Below are 20755 nucleotides of genomic sequence, written 5' to 3'. Positions count from 1 at the left end.
TGAACTGGCAAATATATGAACATCGTCAATTATTTGGCTTTTTATGCATTCTTTTGTGTTCTTGCCTTCCCTTTTCACTATTCAAATTATCTGTGATGCTTATTTCTGTCTTTTCAAGAATTTAGGCATGTAGAAAGTACAACGCTCATCTGAAAGCTAAAGCTCTTAATATTTTACAAAAACTGAAAGCTCTGTTTGTCCCCTTGTTAGAGATGATCAAACTTGAATCTAGCTCTTAGAGTTTTTCTTATTAAATTTCTGTTTTGTACATTTTCATTTAGATGAGTTTATTTTTCTATTGTAGGTACTGTATGTATCATGCTCTTCTGCTGCAGTATGTGCTACTTGCGAAGCTTCACAATAAGCTTGGAGGTGATGCAAGTCAGAATATAGTGCACAAGATGTTTGATAAAATGGCACAGGAAGGTTTTGTTGATGTCAAAGGATATTGTATCAGCTTTTGATTCACGTATAGCTGCTTCAGCTTGATGAATTTCTGCTTGTGTTGATAGATATGACATGAAACAATTATCAGCTTTTGATTCATGCATGCATGGGTCTAGCTAGACTAGGAATGCTTTCTTTGTTTGTTTGGTAGTTTAATTATCTAGTTTGGATGTTTGGTTGTACTTGACAAACACAACTCATATAGTTACACTAATTATATGGATCAATGTGGCTTTATATGTACTGTTCATTTGGTAATATGTACTGTTCATTTGATAAGGCAATCACAGTTGTCTAATGTTCATTCATACAACACAATGCAAAATAATGTGTTGTATGACTATAAAAGAGATTCAAAATTAAGGCTTCTCCTACAACAGTTACTAGATGTTAGCCAATTCGATTACAATATTCACACCACAGTTAAGACAATATAGCTGTTGTGAGAACTAACAACCAACAACAGAAAATAACAAAATTCTGTTGTGTGAGATTCATAACACACAACAGAAATAAAATTATCCCTGTTGTCTGAATCAATCAACAGACAACAGATATCATTTCATTGGGTTGTCTGTTACTTATCTCAGACAACAAAGAAAAAATTATATTTGTTGTGTGTTATGAATCTCAGACAACAGATAAACAATATAATTGTTGTGTGTTATGAATCTCAGACAACAGCTAAATTTCATTTTCTGTTGTCTGAATGACCATGTCAATGCCGAGGCATCCCCGCGCATGCCATGCCAGGCACATGTCTGCGCAGAATTCGCACAACAGAACTAAATATCTGTTGAGGAAATGAATATTGCACAACGGTGAATTCACCGTTGTGTGATTTTTCAATCACACAACACTCGTTTAGACCACAGTGAGGCTGGTCATCACACAACTCCAAATCTCCGTCGTCTGATTCACTTATTGTAGTAGTGAATACAAGATGATGATCGAAAGGATATACAAGCTTCTTATTAAAAGCTAACTGTCTATTAATGTTGAATGCTTATATACATGAAGAAAAGTTGTATCAACTGTATAGAGGGATAAGGGAGGTAAAAACCTCCTTATCGCCTCAAAATTTATTAAAAGAAAAATAAAAGAGATACAAAGATAGGGGGACTAAACCAATACCTCCCTAGTGAGTAATAATAGGCAAACAAGAACAAACTATCTATAACGATATTGCGGAAGACCTAAACGGTTACTATTACATGATGAAAGAATGAAGGTAGGGATCAAATCCCACCAAACCAAGGTTGTAGAAGTAGTACCATAGTTCGCTAACAAGTTTGCAACTTTATTACCTTCCCGAAAAATGTGAGACAAGCGAAATTGCATCATAGAAATACGGTGCAAACCGTTTCTCCATTAAACCCCTAATTGCCAAGGAACCAATTGGGGAGAGCGAAGAAAGTCAAGGACAAGAGAAGAAAAGTTGTATCAACTTGTGTTTTCCATTTCCTTTATGCTCTTGATCGAGTTGTATCAAGAGTTTCATGGGTTTCTTGAATAGTGATGGCAAGCTCAATAGTTGGAATGGTTTCCAGAGATGCTTGACCATGAGACAGTGTTTCTTGTTCCAGAGAAAATACAGAAGTCGCATCGGTGTGGTTGGTATAGCTCTGTGGATGTTCTGGCGAGTTGTTATTTGGTGAAACTTTCACTTCATGATCTTTAGCACTAACACCACTGTCTGAATGTTGGCTGCTTCTAAATGTATGAGAGCTGAGTTTTTTTTCGTTGAAGATCTCAAACATGGTTTTGATCCTTTTTGACTTAGAGGTGCCTGAATCAGGGTGTATCATGACATGCTTATGCTCGTACAAGAAGGAAGTTACAAATATGATTAGAGCAAATATTGACGCTATCCCTGCAATTAAAAAAAGGCCCCAAAAGCTCTCAAGACCAAGAGCATTGCTAGAAAAATTCCCATTAGAGTCTTTACAGTTATTATCTTTCTTGATCCATTTATCTTCAATCTTTGTCATTAATCCATCATCCGTCAAATTTAGGATTGCTTGTGTAATGTCAGATACAAGAGGGGAATTTTTTGGAAATGCCTGTAAAGTCACCACCAAAGAAAAAAATCATATGCATGAGAAATTTTAGAATCTCGTATATAGGAATTGTAAACCTTAAAATATAGAAAATAAGATAGTATGAGGGGAGAGAGAGATCTTACGAAGCCAAAGCCATCGGTTTTAAATATTGGTCCAATCATAGTATACTTGGAACAATATTTTGCAATGAGTAGCTTCATGTACGGGGTTTCATGAACAATTGCAGCAATACCACCATTTGCACTCCCTTTTGAAAGAGCGTCATCTATTTCTTCCATAGATCCATAAGCCTTGAGCTTGGCATCATCAAACTTTACTTCTTTTAAGAGATCATAAACAAAAGCACCCCTCATGTAGCCCACGTTATCACCATTCCTTCGAAGATCTTTTATATCGTTGACAGGTGGTCGGAGTTGTTGGACAATTAATAGTGATGCTAGATTAGTAGTGTAGCTTTGTGTCACTATCAGCACAACTAATACCCATATAATCATCACAAATCTTCCCAGGTTGCTCGCCACTCTCTCCCCTACATGTCAAATGAATTCCGCATTAAAAAAACGTACACATGGTTCACCCAAGGAAAAAGAAAGTAATTAGGTAGTGTGAGGTAATGAGAAATTACTATGTGAAAAAACCATAGTTGAAAAAGAGAACCAAAAGCTTGTGCCAACTTGATGTGAAGGAGGACCACGGAATTCTTCATTAATTCGGTGTTCAAGCACCCAAATCACAAAACCAATAAAGATGAAAAAACCCAAAGTAGTCATCCAAAGGTCCCATGTTAAAGGATGCAAAAAAACCCATGCATTTTTGGTTCTGCTGTCTATGATTGGCACAACCATCACTACACCAGACTCCGTATATGGCATTGCAAAGTCCACATATAATGTTCTGTTTGCTCTAATTGTTGCATCTCCGACCACACTGTCGAAATTCTATCAAGTAGGCCACCAGAAAAGAAATGTCAAGTAAACAAATTAGTTTACATCTTTCCAACAAAAATTTAAATAGAAAAATTGAAAGTATGCATCAACACAATTGTAAAGAAATTTACCCCAAGGTATACTTGATAGATTAAATCATTATAAGTGCCAGTGCTGGTGCCATTAGGATATGCATAGGGAATCAACTCATAAGGAAGTGCATATGGTAACAATTCCACTGCAGCCTTAAACACATCAATACTGAACCCGGTAACGTCAGTGGTTAAAGTTCTCAAATTTGGTGTTACTTTAACAAATTCCGTAAAACCATTCCTCACTGGAACTCCAATTCTCAACTTCGTACCATTTTCCGGGATCTCCCATCCTTTGGGAACGGATAATGACTCTCCCGGCCATATAATGGGTCCAAGAGCATCACAATTGAAAGCTGAAACATTACTACTGTTTGTTGAATTCAATTGCTTCACTAACCTTCCAATTTCCGGTGTCCAATACCCAACTGCTCTTCCTCTTCCTCCATTACCATTGACATTAACAATCTTAAAAGTCGATAGCTGAAGTTGCCTATCAACAAGACTAAAATTGCCAGCCATTGTCGGTAAACAGATTTGTAATGCCTTGTTGTGCCATTGTCGGTAAACAGTCCCAAGTCAAAGCTGTGTATGACCAGTTTTATGATCATTGGTATTAATGCTTCTAACATGTGATGTGGTTTTACAGTCTTGGTTTTCCAAGAAACATGTGGATGGATGCTGAGAGTTTTTAAGTTATAAGAAAATAAGAAGTAAAAAGCCGAGATGTTCCAAAGTACTCTATGAGTCTTAAGCACACTATATGAATCTTATTCTTCCAAACTTGCTATATATGTTGAAGCTATAAATCTATGAGCAGAAATTTTAAACGGATAAAAGAGAAAGAAATTGACATCCATTTACAAATTGAATTGGGTACGCTTGTTATTTGTTAATGCATTACTTTCTAACTGATGGACGCCGCTAAGCATCACAACTAATGGGAACACTCAGCGAACTGCAGGAAAAGAAACAAATTCCAAGCATTAGGGTAGTTCGATCTGGGACGCGTTTCAGGTCCATTTCTACTTGCTGGATCGTCCATTGCATATTTTCCAACTTCTGTGGAGGAATGTTGATTAGTTTAGCATTAGGAAACCAATGGACAACTGTAAGCATTCCTATTACCTTTAGAATATCACGGCACTGCCCTGCAATTTTATTGAAGTGAGCATCAACACTCTGATACTCATGAAGGCGAGTAACCTGGTAAAACAAAAAGAAAACTCAACTAGTACATAGCCAGGAAGAGAGATCTAGTCAAAACTAAAACTTGCTAACAGAATGCCATAAAAACCACAGATTTAGCAGCAAATAAGTTATGAGCAATTTACAGCTTGACCGATTGGCACATCAATCCAAACAAGCAAACAAGTATTGAAAAAACAAAAAAAACAAAGAATGCTAAAGAAAATACATTATGACTAGAAGCAGCCTGAGATCGTTTTTAAAATCATTGAAACTGTTATCAATAATGAAAACTCTAACCAGGAACTGAAGATTCGCATAGGAAAAGCAAAACAGATAAGAATTAGAATAACATACTGCTTTATCATGTGTGATTGAAGCTTCTTTTGTAGCTTCAAGAAGATATTTCCCGGAAATGAGCTAAACTGATTATATGAACTTGAGCTAGTGACCTGCACATGCTTTCAAACGAGTCATCGGTACATACCTTATTTTATGCAGGGCAGGTACTGAATCCTTAGAATAAGTGTCCCGAAGGAGACCATATATACTCCAGGCTCCTGAAATGAAGTGGGGCATATTTACTAATAATGTTAGAATAAATGAAAACCATGGTGTTAGCCAGAAATCACTACTGAACTTCTGTAAGAAGACCTAAGCAACAAAGTTCATAAACATATGGAAAATAGTAAATTAATTAAAATTAATGCAAAAATTAAATAATTGAAGTACAGAAAAACCAGACACCAAACCTCAATTTTGCATCTATGGTCTCGCACCTTTTGCACAAGAATATGTTTTGCAGTTCATCCTATAGATCATTAGTTCAGTGAAGGTTCAAGAATGATCCACAACAAAAATACAGAAAGGATAATTTACAACAGTTTTTAAGGCATATAAAAAAAAATTATTGCTGAAAACATATCAATGATTCGAGTACTAGAAGCTTACATATTTGTGTTGATGTTGCAACTTCAAATTTCTGACCAGCTTTATAAGAACTCCCAATATCTGCTCTAAAACCTAGTTTGTGCAAAAAGACTATCCGTCACATATCCTCCTGAACAAAATATGGCCGGTATGAATCTGCAGAAACAGGAAATATATACTTGTTTCATACATTGTAGTATTCAGTAAATCTTCTTTCTGCTGAATACAGATCTTCCTTCAGAGCTGCTTCCTCCCTTTCCAGCTCCTCAGTTATTGACTTTACCCTGATATACTCACCAGAAAAGAGAAACACACTATAGATCATAACAGAAAGAAACAGAACAGCGGTTCAGAAATTTATAAATTAATTTAATTGTTCACCGAGAGCATTGGTCTATAGATGCATTGCAAGGTACAATGATAACCACAAACTCTTGTCACTCAACTATTCATTGTAATTAGTAGTGTTAAAAAATGAGGGTGCTACTGCTAACCATTTAGCAGAGTGTCACGCCCCGGATTTTGAATAACAAATCCAAATCCGAAACATGAATTAATACAACTCACATAAATACAACCTGAATTTTTTTCTCAAAACAACCACACCTCACATCGCTCGATATTACATAAACCAAATCTCAAATTTGTTTATTACAGCACACTCTCACCAAATTATATTGTAAGGCTCAAATGAGCATAACTCACCTCACAATTACAATTGCTGTAAAACTAAAACAAATTCTCTAACCCGCACGATCACCGTCCTGATTCTCCTGACCTGCAGGATTACCCGCTACACCGTTTGAATAGTGTACCGGGATTGCAACAATACAAACCCGGTAAGCTTTTTGCAAAGCTCGTATGAGTAAATGAAAGGATTGCACGATTTAAAGTAACACAATCAACTCAAGCACATTTTAATTTTGTTTTGCATAAGAATTGAAGTGTACAACATCACTTCAAGCATCAATCAACTCACATCTCATCATGACTACTCAATAATAAACAACTTCTTACTCAATATATACTCACAGGCTTATGATTTATTTATATAAATCATCCCATGCAGTATATTATACTTACAGGCTTATGATTAATTATATTAATCACCCCATTCAGTATATCATACTTACAGGCTTATGATTAATTATATTAATCACCCCATTCAGTATGTCATGTCATACCCAAGGGCATATGATAACTCGTTTATCCCCCAAGCAGTATGACGGCAGACAGACTAGAGCTCTAACTGTATCGTAAAGTGTCACCTGGGCCAAGGTTCACCTTACGAATGACTGCTTTTCTCAATTCACTCGACTCCTCATTTAATTCATCTCAACGACTCAACTATCGCACTTTACTCAATTACCCATTATCATAGACAACACAACATCTAAGATAATTCACATATTCCAAAGGGTAATGCTCAAAATATAACTCAGTAAATTACACCATCCAATATATATTCCACGTAAATATATATATACGTAGTCACCCACACAAGAGTGACCACTAATACCAACTATAGTTCACATGCAATAAAATCTAGAAATTCATTTTTATAGTTTAAATACATTTTACTTACCTATGGACCGTAGTCGATCAAGTCCATATAATTTAAAACAAATATTTATTTTCATAAAACAATTTCCACAATTTCCCAATTAAATAAAATCACCGAATTTCGGTTCGTGAATGAACCATGTGCGATTTACTCACCTCGATATTCCCGCTGCGTCTTCAATTCAACACAATACACACCGAAACCGCTCACCCAAGGAAGACCGTCAATCACCTAGTCAAACATGACCTTAACTTAGCCAACAACTCAAAAACATACTCAAACGACAATCCAACGGTCGGATCGAAATTAAATGATGATCCAACGGTCGGATCCTCACGGATCGCCTTTAGGATCAACCTCCAAAAATCATCACGAAGATCCAACGGTCGGATCTTCCTGAATCGTCCTTACTAACATCTTCACAAATTTATACAAAAATCCGACGGACGGATTCTCACGAATCGCCTCCCTAATCACTGTTTCTCAATTATATGAAGATCCAACGGTCGGATCTTCGCCCGTGACCACACAAAGTCATCGGGACAGTCATACGATCAACATATCGAATCTACCATTCCATCAGACGGTCTGATCTTCACAGATCACAAATCGAACGATCGAAATCGATCGAAACTTAAAAATTCATAACTTAATCATACGATATCCAAAAATTATGAATTATATATGCAAACGATCGTATCGACACGTAGAACACAAAAATGGACAGAAACTGTCCTTGGGGTGGCCGGAGGTCGCCGGAAACCACCATCACAGTGGCGGCACCGCCACCCATCCAAAGTCAAAATTAGACAAAACTCCCAACACGAAAGTTCTTCATCTTAACTCGAATTGAAACTTTCATAACTACACCAAAGTCAGATTATAAGCCAAAAAGTAGAATTTTACCTTATAAGGTTTGAAACCCGAAGAACCCTAGTTTTGAATTCGTTCCAATTCGATCTCCACAGATGAAATCGATGCAATACACCTTAGGGGAAATGATCTACATCCTCAGAAGTGTAGAATCCTCTCAAGAATCACGGCAAAAGGTGGCCGGAGGAGGGAGAACGACGGTGGGGAAAGGAGGTGATTTCCAGCTCGACTGCACCGTGTTCTTCGACTTGTAGCGGCTACCACGTTGGTTATTTCCCCTCGATGTCTTCTACAAAGTTGTAATATAGCTCAGGCCCAGCAAAATCCCTTTTGGAATCAACTCGATTCGAGGTTGGATGAGAGAGATATCGGCCGGTGAAGGAAGAGCAGCATCGGGCGAATTCCAGCTCGAGCTGTGCAGCTTCTCGGCCTCCTAGCACCTTCCACGGTTCTTTTCTCACTTTGATGTCTTCTAGGAAGTTTTAACTGACTTCAAGGCGAATGAAAATACTTTTGGAATCAAGTCGATCGGAGGTCTGTGGAGGGAGATATGGCCGGTGGAAGAGAGAGGAACAAATCTGGGCTCGGGAGAGAATTGGGGAGAAAATATAGGTTTCTGAAATTTCTGTCCTCCAATGCAATTTCCGGAACTTTTTTTGTATTTATAGAATTTTCCCGATTTTCAATCGCTTATAACTTTCTCATACGAACTCCGATTTTCGCATTTCATATGTCCACGAACTCGTATCGACGCGCTCTACAACTTTCATGAATGAAGTTTTCCCAAATTCCCAATGTATAAAAAGTCACTTTTTGAGACCTCCTAAATAACGTTCGTTTTCGAAAATTAATCGTTCGAACTAATTCCATAACTTCTCCAAGCCTCGTACTCGCTCCCACTATCGTGAAATCATTTCTAAAAATCCACGGAAATTAATTTGGATTTTTCGGGGTATTACACAGAGAATGACATTTTAACTATTTTCTTGAAAAGAAAGAAACACTTCATCTTAAGCCATGAAACATTTTAGAAATAATTCCATGATTGCGGACCATTCATGTCAGCTTCTAGCTCATGTAACAGATATTGTTATATGCCAAATAATTTTGTCAAACATCAGGAGACAGAATCTTTATCCATGCATGAAATTACCGTAAACTAAAATTGCATTATAGAGCAACTTAAACCTTTCTGGTTACTGATCACTTGTATTTTCCTGTCCGGATGACGACCAGTCTGCAGCAATAAAGCACTGGTGTCAATTACCCCTATAACTACCATACATATTTCCAAAAACATTGTTGTTAGTGTATTAAATTTCGAGAACATTAGCGAACTTGATCACCCCACGGCCATTCATAAAACCAAATTTTGCTTTAGAGAAATCAATAGAGAGAGAGAGAGAGAGAGAGAGAGAGAGAGAGACCTATGTCTTCCATTACAAAGGCGTCGGCTAACTTATCACATTTAGCTTGCAAACGAGCCTCAATCTCATCGGAAAAACACAGCCGGTATTCTGCCAGATCCTGCAGTTGAAAGATGATGGTTGTGTCTGAAGCTTCCAATTATATATAGGATTGTTATATCAAAATAATATCTTCATTCTTCTTTACAATGGACTGTATATAATGAAGTAACAGCAATTATAAGAAACAATGTTCAGATGCGATATAATAACAAAAAAAGAAGAAGGATAGATTAGAAAAGAAAAGGCACTTTTGTATGGCAGAACCATAATAGACAGTGTACCATGTTGAAAGGGATTTGTTGAAGCTGTGTTTTCCATAAATATGCAGGTGTAATTCCAAGAAAGCGATTGGGAACGCCTCCAAGTCCAGGTTCCTCGACTGAAGTAGCACTGAGACAAAGATTGTTGTTTGCTGCACTAACTGTGCTATTTGCACCACTATAATTTGGAGAGTTAGAACTTGACCCGACTGTGAAACTGGTACAAGTACTGTCGAGGGAACTTTGTGACACTATGCTGCATCTTTCAATTTCTTCCTCATGAATATCACCGTCTTTAGAGAGCAGAGGAAGCCCCAACCTTTGAGCGGCTTCCGCAGTGATCATAAGATGCTCCAACGTCTCAAACAGCTGATATAGACATGAAAATCCCAATTTCCATCAGTACTTAAATGGCTCACATGTATCAGGCAAATACATAATTCGACCAGTACATTTGCATTCAATGAAAATTGAATCACCAAATTGTCTTTAGAAGAAAATCTTAAATTCAAAGTCCATCGGTGCATATTTCAGTTCAGACAAAGGGTTAAATTCAAAGTGAATAGTCTTCCATGGATTACTACTTTAAATTCATACTATCCCATAGTATCTCACTATCTGCAGCAGTTCTAGTCAATTTTATATTAGGGAAAAATGCACCAACAGTGTCCGGACACTGTGAGGACTGTCAAAATGATACCTGAACTTACAAAGTTATCAATGTGATACTTGGACTCATATTTTCGTATCAACGTAGTACCTACGAGGCTACGACCAAATTCCGTCACGGATCCATTAAATTTAAGGGTAAAATTGTCTTTTTACACATTTTTATTAAAAAAAAAAAAACAGAAGAAATTTATTATTTCTTCTCTCTCTCCTCTCACTCTCCTTCTCTCTCCAACAATCCGCATACCATATCGAAACAGTAGCCAGACCCAACAGCAGCGGCCATGGAAGATTGAAACAGCAACCTGTCCAAACCATTGGTAATGTTGCCGCCATCACTGTAAGCCGCCGTCGCCGTAATCAAACGCCCACCGAACCCAATCTAGAGCCACCCCCACCAAACGTCACCCCCGGTGCGTTACCGTCTCCAAACCCGATCGAACCGGCAACCAGATCCCACTCCGGCAGCCATGGCGATCCGATCTGATCCCATACTCCTCTCAGCCCTTCGACCCACTTACCTTCATCTCCCACAACGAAACAACCTCTCCAGGCCGCCATTGGAGCCCTCAACACCATGAATTGAACACTGAACCCAAGCACAACACCAGTCCAACAATAAGGCGTACTCGCGCCGTCGGGGAAGAACTCCGAAGAAGAAGAAGAAGAAAGAAATAAATAAATAAAAAAGAAGAAAGAAAAAATAAGAAAGAAATAAAGAAAAAAAAAAACTTTTGAGGGTAAATCGGTCTTTTTGCCCTCATTTTCAGCCTCACGTGCGTTGCGCGTGCAAAATTTAACGGATCCGTGACGGAATTTGGTCGTAGGTATTACGTTGATACGAAAATATGAGTCCAAGTATCACATTGATAACTTTGTAAGTTCAGGTATCATTTTGACAGTCCTCACAGTATCCGGACACTGTTGGTGCATTTTTCCCTTTATATTAATACTATGCCTCCTAATTATATTTCATCGCAAGGCATAAATTCATGAAACCATTCCGTTCCATGCATGAAGATCATATGCTCATTTCGAATCAACAACTGAATATTCATATATAGTGTTCCCAACAAGCATATTGATGATCGTTCCGAAATTTCAATACATTGAGCAAATGAACAAAATACAAACCTGAGGAGGGTTCCCCCAGCCTTGGTGATAATCTTCCATCATTGCAATTGCCTCACTATAAATTGCCTACATTGCAATACAAACCAACATACATGTACACTTACATTTAAAACTCTTGCAGAAATAGAAAAACTAGTTCAATAATAACAACTCCAAAAACCAAAAACAGGGTTACCATGGCGTCCAAGTAACGCAGTCGTTCCCTGCACATTTCCTCTCTAGCCTGCAAAACCCAACAATAAACCAAAGGCATGGTAACTCGATAAGATAGAGAAATGTAGAGAGAGAGAAAGAGAGAGAGTACGAGTTGGAGGTCGTAGTATGCGGATTTGGAGACGAGAGAATCGTCGGGAGCAAAGCAGTGGCACCCCAGATGATCAATGACTTGGCTCAAATCCTGTAGCTGGCATTGTTCTTGTAATTGCAGTCTCTTCAACATTTCCTGATCTTCTTCTTCTTCTGCGTCGTCCCCTATCGATCCGAAACGGTGTTGTCTCCGTTGAATTCCGTGTTCGTTCTTCTTCTTGCTTCCATATTGTTATGGATGCCACAATGCCCTTGCAGGAATTCAAATGGACTACCACACGGTTCCGAAATTCCAGGGAACCTATGTGTTGGTTTACCAAAAGGCCCTCGTGGTAATGGGAACGATGTCGTTTACTTAAAGGCCCATGTCGTTTTTTTTTTTTTTTGGCTCAATCTTGAGGATGACTATCACTTTTAGGCTTTTAGCTCCTGAAGTTCTCGCCCGAAATATACGCGGACTAAACATGGCCGGACTTAATCAATCACCATCATCGAATTAATCTAGTATATAACTAAAACCTATTACCAATGTAAAAGCATACTAATGATAACAGTTCGACACGAGTATAGGACATTTTATTAAGATGTACAACTTTTGAATGTTTGAATATTTATCAAACAATCAGAAATTTTTTTGGTACATTAATTTAATGATATATTAAACTAGTCTGATAATACATGAAGCCAATTTACCTCTAAATTGAACTAACATAATGTATCAGTTCATTGGTGTATAGTAGACGAATCCTAAATAATTTATACATTTCTATATCAACTTAAAATTCACATTTAGTAGAATACATACTCTTTTGAGAGGTCAAATAAAAGAAGATAGAATTGAAGAATGATGAGCAATGAAAGGTAGAGAAATGATCAAATTATTTTGTTTCAATTGAACTATATACGTGGAATTCTTCTTGGCTTCTCTCCTTCCAGAAAGTCAGAAACTCAGCATCAACCCCAGAGCATATATGGAGGTGAGAATGAGACTCGTGATGGCTCTTATAGTGATTGACAGCTTGTAGGGGTGAAATTTCAGCTCGCTTTCTTGCAGCACCTTAGTCTCCAATAGCCACTAAAATGAAGATCTGAAAGCAACATTGAGCTAAAATGCAGCTGCATGCTTATATATGCAAGGTCCCAGCCAGCCTGTATGTATATTGTCGCCCCACTCCAACTTCCTTGAGTCTTTGAGAGCTATATATACACAGGTTACCTAGTCAATCCTCCACTCTAAAGCAATCTCATGTAGAAATTTACCACTTTTCTCATACATTCCACTTGCCTGAGTTACTGGCTCAGTAGTACGTACTGAGACTCTTTGTCTTTCATTATTCAAGTATATGCACGTTTGGAGAATATTCTGATTCTCGAACTCAAGTAATCGGTCATACTCTTGCAAGAATGCTTGATCTAGAGTTGTTTTAGTTTCTCGCTAATATTGACCATCAATTATATCAATTCAATATAGAAATAGACTGACTTCGTGCATCAGTAAACTAGCTTAATTAATCTCAAGGTATAGTATACAACTATAGGGAGCTAGTTTACTACTATAGGATATTGATCTACATTTAATATACCAATACGTCAATGTAATGTAAAATTTCTTCTTTAATTTCAATTTTTTTTTTGAATTAATCCATTGGTGGCCAGGGAGAATGAAGCGTTTTTACATGACCCTCGGACACAAATTAGTATCCGGACCTAAAAAACTTTTGAGGATACCGTGTAATCTCAATAAAAAAAAACTTAAAAAAAATCATTTGTTTGTTTGTTTGAAGGACCAGCAACTATCATTGCTTCATTTGAAGCAAACCATCGTGTTCGATTCCTCTGCTTCTTCCAAGCTCAGATCGTGGAATTCAAGCTCAGACTGTTTGCTCTTGGCTTGGTGTAACTTGCAGTACTAATGGGCGTGTCATCGGTCTTGATCTCAGCACCGAATCTATCTCAAGTGGCGTTGACAATTCCAGCAGTCTCTTCGATCTTCAAGATCTTCAAAGCCTTAATTTGGCCTACAATTATGACTTCAGTGGCTCTCAGATCCCAACTGCCATTGGAAAGCTCACAAACTTGAGGTATCTAAACTTATCTCACAATTCTTACTTCGGGCAAATTCCCATTGAGATTTCATACTTGACAAGGTTGGTTATCTTTGATATTTCTGGCAATTTCTTCTCAACCGATCAGTTAAAACTTGAGAACCCAAATTTAACCAAGCTAGTTCAGAACCTCACAGAGCTAACAGAGTTGTATCTTGATGATGTCAATATATCAGCACAGGGCAGTGACTGGTCCCAAGCAATATCTTTACTGCCAAACATGAGGGTGCTGAGCTTGTATGCTTGTGATCTTTCAGGCCCTATTCATGACTCATTTGCTAAGCTTCATTCTCTATCTGTGATTATATTGGATCATAACCAAATCTCTGCTCCAGTTCCAGGATTCTTTGCCAATTTTTCAAACTTGACTTACTTAAGTCTTGTTGATTGTGGGTTGCAAGGAACATTTCCCAAAGAGATATTCCAGTTATCTACATTACAGAGTATTGACCTGACATTAAATCCACAGCTTCAAGGTTCCTTGCCAGAGTTACCCGAAAATGGATCTCTTCAGTCATTGGTTCTAAGCCAGACAAATTTTTGAGGGGTCCTGCCAAACTCTATAGGTAACCTCAATATGCTCTCTAGAATGGATCTTTCAGTTTGTAGCTTCAGTGGATCAATCCCAAAGTCAGTGGCAAACCTAACACAGTTGGTGAGTTTGTCTATGTCATCGAATAGGTTTGATGGCTCCATTGCTTCTATTCAGTGGAAAAACCTTGTTAATCTGAACTTTTTCATGTTGGACTCCAATCTACTTTCTGGGACTATTCCCTTGTCTCTCTTCTCTATTCCACTGCTGAGTAGACTAGTACTCTCTGACAATCAATTCTCTGGTCAAGTCCCTGAGTTTGCCAATATCTCTTCGTACTTACTGGAGACCCTTGATTTGAGTGGCAACAATTTGGTAGGATCAATACCCATATCTATATTTAATCTTCGAGGACATTCTCAGCTTTATCTTTCTTCAAACAACTTGAGTGGCTTTCCTTTTAGTGGTATTCAACAGTCGAGAAATCTTTCATTTCTTGATCTTTCCCACAATAGCTTGTTGTTTAATGATGACAGTACCAATTCATCGCATTCCTCCTTACCTCAGGTTCAGGACTTGGTATTGGCTTCTAACAAGTTGAGAGCATTCCAGATTTCTTGAGACACCAATTCCGATTAGCCTCTTTGGACCTTTCAGAAAACCAGATACAAGGGCAGATTCCCAATTGGATTTGGAGCCTCAGTTCTCTTAAAAAACTAAATCTCTCTTCAAACTCTTTGGTAACTCTAGAAGCTCCTTTGTTGAACTCTACTTCAACTGTGACTTCGCTCGACCTTCATTCAAACCAGCTTCAGGGACAAATCCCAATTTTCCTACCATTTGCCAATTACTTGGATTACTCAAAAAATAACTTCACCTCTAGTATACCGACTGACATTGGTAATTATATCTCTTCCACTGCCTATCTCTCTCTGTCAAGCAGTAACTTGCATGGGATCATTCCAAGTTCGATATGCAATGCAAGCGGTCTGGTTCTTGACTTGTCCAATAATTCTCTGAGTGGCATCATTCCCGAATGCTTGACTCAACTTTCAGTACTTGATTTAGGGAGAAACAACCTGACTGGCACTATTCCTGATAAGTTTCTAGAACAGTGTAGCTTAAAAACTCTGGACCTCAGCAGAAATCAGATTGAAGGTCAGTTTCCAAGATCTCTAGTCAACTGCACACAGTTAGAGGTTTTAAGCCTCGGAAACAATCAGATAACAGATACATTTCCATGCTTAGTGAAGAACATATCCACCTTGCGTGTCCTTGTTTTGCGATCCAACAAATTTTACGGACAGATTGAATGTCCTGGGACTAATGGTACCTGGCCAATGCTTCAAATCATAGACTTAGCTCATAACAATTTGAGTGGTGAGATAACAGGAACATCTTTGACAACATGGCAGGCAATGATGGCTAATGGAGATGATACCCCAATTGACCTTGGATTCTCATTCCAACCAGGCGGTGGAAGTGGGCTTGATATTTATTATGGAGATGCAATCACAACTACTAGCAAAGGTTTAGAGATGGATCTGGTAAAGATACTTACAGTCTTCACCTCGATTGACTTTTCGAGCAACAAATTCAGTGGATCAATACCTAAGGAAATGGGAGAATTCAAAGCACTATATGTCCTTAACCTGTCCAGTAATTCTTTCACAGGAGAAATTCCATCATCATTTGGTAACATGCGACAACTTGAGTCCTTAGATTTGTCAAAGAACAATCTGAATGGGCAAATTCCATCAGAGTTTGCAGGGCTTAATTTTCTTTCATACTTGAATCTGTCAGACAATGAACTGGTTGGAAGGATCCCAACAAGTACTCAGTTTTCAACATTTCCAAAAGCTGCCTTTGTCGGTAATGAGGGATTATGGGGACCTCCTTTGACGGAGGATAACATAACAACATTGTCACCACCAGCACTAAGTGAAAGCTCTCCTAATCCTGGACATGACATTGATTGGAATATTATCAGCGTTGAAATTGGATATACATTTGGCTTTGGAATTGCCATTGGTTCACTTATGTTTTGCAAGAGATGGAGAGAATGGTATTACAGATCTATGTACAAAATTGTTCTTAAGATCTTCCCTCGGCTTGAACAAAGAATTGGTATTCAAAGAAGACAGGTTCACATGAACCAAAGGTGGAGGCGTTGAAATGATTATGCAGATCGATATAGCTCGACTATATGCCTCAGAATTCTTGGTTATACTTATGTGCAAGTTCATTATAGTTTTATCTCTTTATGTACAAGTAATTGTAATAGACCTCTGGTAAGGGTAGTATTGCAATGAAAATATCTGCATTGAGATCTAGTTTTGCATTAAACTTCTGGTTCGGCTTAAATTCTGTTCTTGGGAGTTATGGGATGGCTTATTTCCTTTCTGCAGTTCATGGAGAAATTGCCTCATGTTCACATTAAAGGAGAGCATGAGGAGGAGGAAGAGAATATGACTGGCATTTCAATCAAATTGACTAACTAAATCAGAAGGGTTATCATATATATTCATATAGTTTTAATTGGTAACATAAGCAGAGCGTTACAGCTTGCTGTTAACTATTCAAACTGTTCAGCAAGTTACATACAAATTTATATTATATTTTATCAAGATTAGCTGTAGAAATGACAATGGAGTTGAAACTTGAAGCAACAAAGAAAGCAAAGCACTTGCATTGTAATCCTTCTTGTCTTCTTGCATCAATTATAATCTTGAAGTAGCAATCAAACATATCCATAGATTTTGGTTCAATTTTCTTTTCACTAAATAAACTTTAAACTGGGTATTACGTAAACGAAAATGATACCAAATACAAACATAAAAGACGAAAATCAGATAATTAGAATAACACAAATAAACTAGACAGAAGCCAAAACACGACTAAAACTCACATATTTAACCTTGCTTTAATTTGCCAGCTAGAGCAGAGTAGTAGTCGGTAGTCGCCTGAGAAGCTCCGTCACCGGCTGCCCGAAACAAAAACGGCATTGAAATCCGCCCCTCTGGTTGAGCGCGAGAGCTGCCGCCCCTGGTGAAAGCAATTTGGACCATCTTTTCTTAATTCTCAGAGGTGTTGAAAATAAGAGGATTTTATTCTGATAAACGACGTCCCTTTTCCGGAGATTCTATAATTCTTGAGAATTTTTTTTGTTTTGTTTTGTTTTTTTGTTTTTTTACACTTTTGGTGAAAATTTTACATTTCATGCAACGTCCTGGAAAGATTTGTTACTAAGAAAATTAAATTAAAGAATATTGTTAATGTTAATCAATAGGGATATACATGATGAAACTAATTGAAAATTTATAGACAACATGGTGATTGTTAATTATAGAGATATATACATGCTTCAGATGATCGAGAGTCGACGTAAAATCTGTGCTCGGTTTAAGAATGAGAGATTTGAGAGAGATTGATGAGAGAATTGTGTGTTCCACTATTGATAATAGGAGCCCTATATATAAGGATTACAAAGTACATATTCTAATGATACAAGGAAAACTATTCCGTATAGGAGTAGGAACTCTAGAACCTTCTCTCATATTACAATCATAGATCTAAGCCTAGTTTGATAAGGCACACAAATATCAACATCCTTCAACGGAGCCCTTGTGCCGCTCAAACTTGGTGGTGACGCTTCATCTGTTGCCTCGTTAAAAACCTTGCTCGAGTGAAAAACCATGTAGGACAAAAACAAGCTCGAGGAGGAGAAAAAGAGTACAACACGTCCTTCACTCTTCGAGATCGAACATGTAGACATCATACCTCCCCCTGATGTCGATATCTCCCCTTGATTGCTACAATCATGGGAGTTCGAATAACTTTCTCAATCCGATGCTCTTCACATGTTTCTCGAAAGTGGATTTAGGTAACGACTTAGTGAATAAGTCTGCTACATTATCCTCTGATCGGATTTGATTTACTTCAATCTTTAGAAGCGATTGTTGTTGCTGATTATAAAAGAAGTTAGGCGATATATGCTTGGTGTTGTCGCCCTCGATGAAACCTAACTTCATTTGCTCAATACACGCTACATTATTCTCATAAATGCATGTAGGTTCACCCGTGGTAGACTTCAAACCACAAGTTCCTCGAATATGTCTAATTATAGACCTTAGCCATATGCATTCACGCACGGCCTCATGTAGAGCAATAATCTCTGCATGGTTTGAGGAAGTAACAACAAGGGTCTGTTTTATAGACCTCCAAGATATCGCAGTGCTTCCCATGGTAAAGACATAACCCGTTTGGGAGTAACCTTTGTGAGGGTTAAAGAGGTACCCTGCATCAGCAAAACCCATCAAAACATCATTGTCATTTTGATGGAGGGGAGGAGGAGAGCGCCAGCGCCGGCAACATGGCCGGCGGCAATGCCTTGGATGGTGGCGGCTTGCCTCTTGGGGTCCGATCCCAATTTTCCATCATTCCTCTTCTCTCTGTAGGGATAAAATAGGCCCATATCAATCGTACCTTTTAAGTTTCGAAAGATTGTCTTTACACCAATCCAATGGCGGTGTGTTGGCGCAAAACTATGTCAAGCTAACAAGTTCACTGCGAATGAGATGTCCGGTTTTGTGCATTGAGCTAAGTACAATAATGCGCCTATTGTACTTAGATAGGGCACTTCGGCCTCTAATAACTCTTCGTCCGTATCCTTTGGACGAAACGGATCTTTTCCGGGCTCAAGACTACGGCCAATCATGGGAGTACTCACAGGCTTTGCTTTATCTTCATTAAAGCGCCTTAGAATTTTCTAAGTATATGCAGACTGATGGATCAAAATCCCATCACTACGGTGCTCGAGTTCTAACCGAGACAAAACCGTGTCTTCCCAAGATCTTTCATCTCAAATTCAAATTTCAAATACTTAGCAATTTCCTTTAACTCATCTAGAGTTCCAATTAGGTTCATGTCATCGACATAAACTGCTATTGTTACGCCCCGTATCCAAGTTACCCTTTTACTATGTCTAAGTGAATTACTATACGTTTTATCGACATTGGTTTCAGTTTTTATCATTTAGGGGGGATGCTAGAAGTTGACTTTTTATGGGTTAACAATTTGAGAAAATTTTCCTCACGAACGTTGTAGGGGATGTTAAACCGAGTCCGTGGACATGTGGTACACTTAAATCGGAGTTCGTATGTGAAAGTTATAGCCTAAAATGTAAAAGTTACTGTGGTAGGTTTCCGTTTCCATTTCCAGAAACCTACCCCGATTTTCTCTCTCTCTTCCTCTCCCTCTCCTCCGCGTCGGCTTCTGTTCTTCTTTCTTCGATTTCTTCGCTATCCGGCGACCAATCGACTCAACACTGGTTAGGCTAGGACTGTCTCCTCCTCCTTTACATGATTGTGGTCATGGGTCACCGTGATTTGGCCGGAGAAGAACGAATCGAGGCTTAGAAGCTTACTGTAGCAGATCGCCTTTTCGCCATTTTCGGTCAATTCCGGCTACCTCCGGCTACAAAACCGGCCATTTTGGAAAGCCCACTCCTCATAGACGAATCCCTCCAAGTTTCACGATCCAATTTGAGGTGTGGAAGGAGAATCGACGAATTGAAGTTTTCATTGTTCATTTTGGTGTTCTTCGGATTTTGCTCCGATTCCGGCAATTCCAGGTATAATTAGGCTTAGGTGCAGTTGAGAAAGATGTTTGGATTGTTGAGATGTGCTTGTTGGTAAAATTTGGTGGCCTGTGGTGGAGTTGTCGGCGGCGCGTGGCGGTGCTTATGTTTGGTTTCTGCTTTTAGCTAATTAAATTGTACATGAGTTGTAGAAGCTATAAATGTGATTTTGGTGTAGTTTGGATGGAATCCGATGTGGATTGAAGGAGTTGGGTTTAAAGGAGGAGTTTCGATTTTCAATATCTAATTATCGTAAATTTAAATTCCCGTCCTGTAATTATATTTTTAAGAGTGCTATTCGTACAGGACAAGAGGAGTCTCCATAGGAGGAGAATACCGATCGACGATAGGATTAGTCGAATACTGTGAGTGGACTTTTGTTTTAAATAATGATGCATGCAATTATTTTCTCGAAATGATGATTGATTTATTTAATTATTTATCGTTTTATTTGTTAAGCATAATATATGGCTTTGGACTATACTTTTGGCATTGTTTTTTCCATATGAGTTTTGGAATTGAATTTATCATACTCGGATTTGAGCTTATGAATTGTTTT

The 20755-nt window shown here is 38.2% G+C and overlaps 3 protein-coding genes and 1 pseudogene across 3 annotated transcripts; 2 read left to right on the top strand and 2 right to left on the bottom strand.

Annotated features, from left to right (window-relative positions):
• Positions 1 to 1913: 1913 nt before the first annotated feature.
• On the bottom strand, positions 1914 to 4050 carry LOC133730816 (glutamate receptor 2.8-like). The gene is made up of 4 exons (XM_062158333.1): positions 3568 to 4050; positions 3136 to 3448; positions 2633 to 3039; positions 1914 to 2510 (listed from the first exon to the last, which is right to left on the bottom strand). The coding sequence occupies exons 1-4, from the start codon at positions 4048 to 4050 to the stop codon at positions 1914 to 1916; spliced, it is 1800 nt and encodes a 599-aa protein (XP_062014317.1).
• A 283-nt stretch (positions 4051 to 4333) lies between these two features.
• LOC133727912 (AUGMIN subunit 4-like) lies at positions 4334 to 12114 on the bottom strand (annotated as a pseudogene).
• Positions 12115 to 13031: 917 nt separating this feature from the next.
• Positions 13032 to 14570, top strand: LOC133730815 (LRR receptor-like serine/threonine-protein kinase GSO1). The gene is made up of 2 exons (XM_062158331.1): positions 13032 to 13072; positions 13829 to 14570. The coding sequence occupies exons 1-2, from the start codon at positions 13032 to 13034 to the stop codon at positions 14568 to 14570; spliced, it is 783 nt and encodes a 260-aa protein (XP_062014315.1).
• Positions 14571 to 14615: 45 nt separating this feature from the next.
• Positions 14616 to 17059, top strand: LOC133730814 (receptor-like protein 33). The gene is made up of 3 exons (XM_062158330.1): positions 14616 to 15137; positions 15368 to 16702; positions 16967 to 17059. Exons 1-3 carry the CDS (start codon positions 14616 to 14618, stop codon positions 17057 to 17059), a joined length of 1950 nt encoding a protein of 649 aa, XP_062014314.1.
• Positions 17060 to 20755: the final 3696 nt, after the last annotated feature.

The sequence above is a fragment of the Rosa rugosa genome, chromosome 2 (assembly GCF_958449725.1).
Source record: "Rosa rugosa chromosome 2, drRosRugo1.1, whole genome shotgun sequence".
In the NCBI taxonomy this organism is placed as follows: Eukaryota; Viridiplantae; Streptophyta; class Magnoliopsida; order Rosales; family Rosaceae; genus Rosa; species Rosa rugosa.
This window is presented reverse-complemented; position numbering and strand designations above follow the sequence as displayed.

What these genes read in the sequence shown, in the direction of transcription:
- LOC133730816 (XM_062158333.1), bottom strand. Translation starts at nt 4,050, where the DNA reads ATGGCTGGCAATTTTAGTCTTGTTGATAGGCAACTTCAGCTATCGACT. An exon ending in TCTATCAAGTATACCTTGGG is followed by an intron (nt 3,449 to 3,567) that starts GTAAATTTCTTT and finishes CCTACTTGATAG; the next exon opens with AATTTCGACAGTGTGGTCGG. An exon ending in AACTATGGTTTTTTCACATA is followed by an intron (nt 3,040 to 3,135) that starts GTAATTTCTCAT and finishes TTTGACATGTAG; the next exon opens with GGGAGAGAGTGGCGAGCAAC.
- LOC133730815 (XM_062158331.1), top strand. Translation starts at nt 13,032, where the DNA reads ATGCAGCTGCATGCTTATATATGCAAGGTCCCAGCCAGCCT. An exon ending in TGCAAGGTCCCAGCCAGCCT is followed by an intron (nt 13,073 to 13,828) that starts GTATGTATATTG and finishes TGTAACTTGCAG; the next exon opens with TACTAATGGGCGTGTCATCG.
- LOC133730814 (XM_062158330.1), top strand. Translation starts at nt 14,616, where the DNA reads ATGGATCTTTCAGTTTGTAGCTTCAGTGGATCAATCCCAAAGTCAGTG. An exon ending in TACCTCAGGTTCAGGACTTG is followed by an intron (nt 15,138 to 15,367) that starts GTATTGGCTTCT and finishes CATTCAAACCAG; the next exon opens with CTTCAGGGACAAATCCCAAT. An exon ending in TTGGTATTCAAAGAAGACAG is followed by an intron (nt 16,703 to 16,966) that starts GTTCACATGAAC and finishes TCCTTTCTGCAG; the next exon opens with TTCATGGAGAAATTGCCTCA.